Below are 6,000 nucleotides of genomic sequence, written 5' to 3'. Positions count from 1 at the left end.
CTATACGTCCTCTGGCTATGTTTTTAAATGAACAGGCTCTACCGTTTGAAAAGTAAGCTATTAAACAACACGCATAGCCTATGCTGCATTTGAAATAGGAAGCGCACGTTAAAACGTCCATGTTAAACAACGAACAAATGAGTGAAACGGTTCAAACATGGCCAGGCCCAGGCAGACTAGCCTTAAAAGTTTTTTCAGAGGCCAGACGCGATGGATGATGATAAATTGGTAACGTCTGAAGCCTCAGATGTCTGGTAGAAAAAGTAGAAGTGTCGGGCGTATCTGTCGGAATCAGTGACATTGGAAGTGGAGTTGCGGGGGTGCGGCCGCTCCAAGACACTGTCATTCTCCGTGTACACTGGACATGCAAAGTGTTCTTTACCCAAAGCATACAGTAGGCCTATGCGTTCTCTGTCTATATATGATCTGCAGGGTTAGAGCCTCCTCGACGTGGCGATTACTGGTCCGCGGATAATTTCTGGCACAATTAAACGGTATCATTGAACCGCGGCCAAAAGAAAAAGAAACTAAACATTTCCCAGAATAGGAAACATTTCTTAATGTATTGTTATCAAATAAAGAGGCATAGCATTAGGGGTGTGAGCGCTCATTCTTGTGTGTGCGCATCTGTGTAAGTTAAACAGTCACCACTGGAGATAACGTGGGTAGCAGCAACAAACAACGTAGCCTTTTTAAAACAACGAACGACGCGGACTCTTGCTGTCCATGAAAAGATACTGGCTAGATCTTGTTAGGCATGTTTAAGTTAGGCTAATGAACATGTTGCATTCTATACAGCCTGATTAGGTCATTCTTTAAGTTACATAGCCTGTCTCCAGTTTTCCTGAATTTGACTAATTAAGAAGGGATAATAGGATATTTGACCGGCATATCATCAAAATGTCCGGAAAACGAAACCTCTGCCGGTCACTTTGACCAGCACCATTTTTTTCCAGCGGAAACTCTGGTGTGTGCATGTGTGTGTTTGTGTGTGTGTGTGTGTGTGTGCATGTGTGTGTTTGTGTGTGTGTGTGTGTGTGCATGTGTGTGTTTGTGTATAGTGCAGGTGTTTGGGACACTATGAGACGTGCATGACAGGGAAGCAGTCATACTCAGAAACATCAGAATTTTTGTGTGAGTGTGTTCTAGCAAGAAAGATAGACTGTTACATACCAGTGTGCTTCATAAGACTAAATGTGTGTGTGTGTGTGTGTGTGTTAACTCACCACCCAGCAGGCGTTGCCTAGGTCAGCGATCTTCACCTGGATCTGATCTGCATTCAGAGGGTCCAGAGGGTTCAACAACAGACAGCCGGGCGGCACCTTAGCTGCAGAAGGGCACACACACACACACGCGCGCACACGCACGCACGCACGCACGCGCACACACACACACACACACACACACACAGAGTTTGACATCAATTTATGGCTTTCTGCAACTAAAAAATGTGCTTGTGTGTGTATGCATGCGTGCAGGAGGGAAAGAGACACTGAAGTGTGTGTTTTTTGGCCCTGGGTGTGTTTGTCTGGCACAGTAGGGCTGGCTATTTAAGCTCTGTTAATCCAGGTGGGAAACTCTTGCCAAAAAAAATCAATGACTGATTAATAGGGCTTTTGATTAAACAAGTGCATACATGCATATGCAGATCAAGTGACACACACACACACACACACACACACACACACACAGACACAGGAAAGTACATGATGAAATTGACTTGTTCACCAGAATGCTTTAATTAACCGTAATTTGTTAAAACATCACAGTCAACCATTTAACTTGGCTGGTGTGCCCACACCCACTGATGGTGTCAGACATGCAGATCAGGAACTCTCATTAGTACAGGCTAAGTGCTCTCATTAGTACGGGCTAAGTGCTCTCATTAGTATGGGCTAAGTGCTCTCATTAGTACGGGCTAAGTGCTCTCATTAGTACGGGCTAAGTGCTCTCATTAGTAAGGGCTAAGTGCTCTCATTAGTACGGGCTAAGTGCTCTCATTTGTACGGGCTAAGTGCTCTCATTAGTAAGGGCTAAGCGCTCTCATTAGTACAGGCTAAGTGCTCTCATTTGTACGGGTTAAGTGCTCTCATTTGTATGGGCTAAGTGCTCTCATTAGTAAGGGCTAAGTGCTCTCATTAGTACAGGCTAAGTGCTCTCATTTGTACGGGTTAAGTGCTCTCATTAGTACGGGCTAAGTGCTCTCATTAGTACAGGCTAAATGCTCTCATTAGTACAGGCTAAGTGCTCTCATTAGTACAGGCTAAGTGCTCTCATTTGTACGGGTTAAGTGCTCTCGTGTTCTCATTAGTACGGGCTAAGTGCTCTCATTAGTACGGGTTAAGTGCTCTCATTTGTACGGGTTAAGTGCTCTCATTAGTACAGGCTAAGTGTTCTCATTTGTACGGGTTAAGTGCTCTCGTGTTCTCATTAGTACGGGCTAAGTGCTCTCATTAGTACGGGTTAAGTGCTCTCATTTGTACGGGTTAAGTGCTCTCATTAGTACAGGCTAAGTGTTCTCATTTGTACCGGTTAAGTGCTCTCATTAGTACGGGTTAAGTGCTACTAACTCTCATTAGTACAGGTTAAGTGTTCTCATTAGTACGGGTTAAGTGCTCTCATTAGTACGGGTTAAGTGCTACTAACTCTCATTAGTACAGGTTAAGTGCTCTCATTAGTACGGGTTAAGTGCTCTCATTAGTACGGGTTAAGTGCTCTCATTAGTACAGTCTAAGTGTTCTCATTTGTACCGGTTAAGTGCTCTCATTAGTACGGGTTAAGTGCTACTAACTCTCATTAGTACAGGTTAAGTGCTCTCATTAGTACAGGTTAAGTGCTCTCATTAGTACGGGTTAAGTGCTCTCATTAGTACGGGTTAAGTGCTACTAACTCTCATTAGTACAGGTTAAGCGCTCTCATTAGTACGGGTTAAGTGCTACTAACTCTCATTAGTACAGGTTAAGTGCTCTCATTAGTACGGGCTAAGTGCTACTAACTCTCATTAGTACGGGTTAAGTGCTCTCATTAGTACGGGCTAAGTGCTCCTGAGTGAAGTGAACAACTAAATTAGCAACAAATGAGCAGGTCAAAGAAAAATCAGTCTACACACCTCAGGCATTTGTGACCGCTTTCACCAATAACCCAATGTAGTCAGTTAAGAGTTAGTGCAGACTAGATCCTACTACTAATGCTACTACTACTAGTTAGTACAGACTAGATACTACTACTGATGTTACTACTATTAGTAGATCCCCTGGAACCTTTAGATCATGCCGGTTTCTATGTGGAGTCAGACTCCCTGACAGACAGGAAACAGCCCAGACAGGAAACAGCCCCGACAGGAAAGAGCCCAGACAGAAGACGACTCTGGCACGGACGTGGCTCGGCTTTAGGCCGGACTTGTCACAGAGCCAGCAGTCCTCTGAGATAGGTTGGTGAGGAAGAAGAGGAGGAGGAGGTGGTTAGTGGAGGGTTTGACACACACACACACAGGGGCAAAACAGAACCGGTTATGACCGCTTCTTCTTCACGCTCTGACTGACCAGGGTCCTCCTCCTGTTCCGTGGTGCCATCCGCCTCCCCGCAGAGGGCTTCCTGTTTCCTGTCCTCTACTTCCTGCTTCCTCTCCTCCTCCTCCTCCTCTTCCTGCGGTGCCCTGTTTGCCCGCCCCTCTACTGAACCAATCACTGAAGGCCCGTTACCGTCTGTGCCGCCTCCACACGCCTGCTCGCCAGCCTCGCCGGGCATCGCCATGGCGACGGGTGCACTGTCGTTGCAGGGCAGGTAGGCGGGGCTTGGCTGGGTCTCCGTGGTGCTGCTGCAGTTGTCGGCGTACGGATTCTGAGGTTCTTCTTCGTCGTCCTCTGCATCGGGCGTGTGCCCCTGCATGTGGGTGCTCTCTTTCAGGTTCTCCCCGACGTGCCCGTTGCAGGTGACGTCCATCGCACACTCTGGCTCGCTCTGCTGGTTCCAAACCTCGCTCACACACTCTGGAAAAACAACACAACACGCACAAATTCAAACAAGTCTGGAGGACCCACACAACACACACACACACACACACCCAGAACCCTGTAACTGGCGTGCCTGGCATCAAGCACACAGAGCCATGTAATCCACGCGTGAGATAAAGTGTGTGTGTGTGACTTGTGAAACTTCACATATATGCCAAGCACCTGTGATTCGGGTGATAAGTGTGTGATATCTGAGTGAGAAGTCTGGCAGGGGAGAGCAGGATTGGTACGTGTGTGTGTGTGTGTGTGTGTGTGTGTGTGTGTGTGTGTGTGTGTGTGCGCATGCGTAAACTGACCCCTGCTGGGTGTGTGTAAGGTGTGCTGGTTGGAGGGTGTGGCAGACGGCGCTCTGTCGGGCGCGTCTGTGTCCTCGTCCTCCTCCTCGTCGTCTCCGGCCTCTAGGGGGCGCTGTCCATCGCCCAGCTCCAGGTTGCGCTTCTCCAGCAGCTCAGCCTGCTTCTTCTGCTTCTTCTTCAGCTTCTTCTTCCTGTTCTTAGACATCTTCTGGGGCTGGGGGAGGAACGGGGGAGGAATGGGGGGGTGGAGAGAGAGAAAGAGACAGAGGAAGTGGAGGAGAGGAGAGAGAGAGAGGGACAGAAAAAGAGGGTGAGATAAGTTATAGAGATAGAGGGAGGCAGAGAAATAGGAAGAGAGAGAGAGAGAGAGAGAGAGAGAAAACAACAGACAGAAGGACAGAGAACAAAGAGGGTGAAAGAAGGGTGAGGAGAGAGATGTTTTGAAAATTACTCACAGACACACACACACACACACACACACACACACTCTGGAGTGAGCATCTGGCAGACAAAGACTCATTCTCACTACTGTCAGTTCCAGCACAGGAATAATAGACACTTGGATGCCTACGCAATTCTCGTCTCACACACACACACACCAACCACACTCACACAAATGCACTGAAACTGTCTGTCTGAAAAACACAAAAACACTCTCTTATCTAAGCAGTCTCCAGTCTTCAGGCACACACACATTCACATAACAGTCCTCCCCAAGACATCATCCTTGATGCACACACGCACAAGCACAAACACACACACGCACACGCACACGCACACGCACAAGCACAAACACACAAACACACACACACACACACACAAACACACACACAAAATCAAATAAACAAACAGACAAACACTTTTCTACAAGAATTCACTCTTTAGTAATCTCTTTTAAAAAAAGAATAGCATACAACCACATTCAGGCACACGCTGACAATAGTCTTCCATCATACTAACCCATCCTGTACATTCAAACACAAACACATGCCCACATATACAGCAGAAGACACAAACACAGACACAGACACAGAGAGACACACAGACACACACACACAGACACACACACACACAGACACACACACAGAGAAACACACACAGAGACACACACACACAGACACACACACACACATTTAGACGGCAGGGAAAAAAGCTTACTTGTTTTTGAGCCGGAGCTGTACTCACTGTAGAGAGAAACAAACAAGCAAATAAACAAAAACAAAAACACAAATAAATAATGGCACCACTGAGACCAATCAGTGTAAAACAGGACAGGAGGACGTATACGAGTGTACGAGTGTGTGTGTGTGTGTGTGTGTGTGTGTGTGTGTGTGTGTGTGTGTGTGTGTGTGTGTGTGTGTGTGTGTGTGTGTCTGGCCAACATGGTATGGCAGGAATCAAAGTGGACAACTTGAGACCTAACAGATACAGTTCACACACACACACACACATACACAACATGATAGAGAGAAAAAGGGAGGAAGAGCAAGAGAGAGATGGAGAATGAGAAACAAGTGGGGGTTAGAGACAGAGGAGAGAGATGGAGAGCGAGAGAGGGAGGGAGGAGCAGAGAAAGAGGGAAAGAGAGAGGAGGGAGGAAGAGAGAAAGAGGGAAAGAGAGAGGGAGGAAGAAAGAAAGAGGGACAGAGAGAGGGAGAGAGGAAGAGAGAAAGAGGGAAAGAGAGGGAGGG

General features: G+C 47.1%; 1 protein-coding gene across 2 annotated transcripts in view; it reads right to left on the bottom strand.

Moving 5' to 3' along the window:
• The window catches only part of srpk1b (SRSF protein kinase 1b), a 54,004-nt gene that overhangs the window by 11,287 nt on the left and 36,717 nt on the right, over positions 1-6,000 (bottom strand). Inside the window, exons 9-12 of one of the 2 annotated variants that reach the window (XM_076267670.1) lie at positions 5,468-5,493; positions 4,310-4,523; positions 3,543-3,989; positions 1,227-1,327 (exon numbers count right to left, since the gene is read on the bottom strand). In XM_076267670.1, the coding sequence (XP_076123785.1) occupies positions 1,227-1,327; positions 3,543-3,989; positions 4,310-4,523; positions 5,468-5,493 (788 nt within the window). The remainder of the gene's footprint in view (positions 1-1,226; positions 1,328-3,542; positions 3,990-4,309; positions 4,524-5,467; positions 5,494-6,000) is intronic. The other variant, XM_076267671.1, reaches the window with a different exon arrangement.

This window comes from Alosa pseudoharengus, unplaced genomic scaffold (assembly GCF_046254945.1).
Source record: "Alosa pseudoharengus isolate Yale_2024_CS ecotype anadromous, Long Island Sound unplaced genomic scaffold, YU_APseudo_1.1 YU_APseudo_1.1_scf_5, whole genome shotgun sequence".
In the NCBI taxonomy this organism is placed as follows: Eukaryota; Metazoa; Chordata; class Actinopteri; order Clupeiformes; family Clupeidae; genus Alosa; species Alosa pseudoharengus.
Note: the sequence above shows the minus strand (reverse complement) of the source record. Positions and strands in the feature narration are given on the sequence as shown.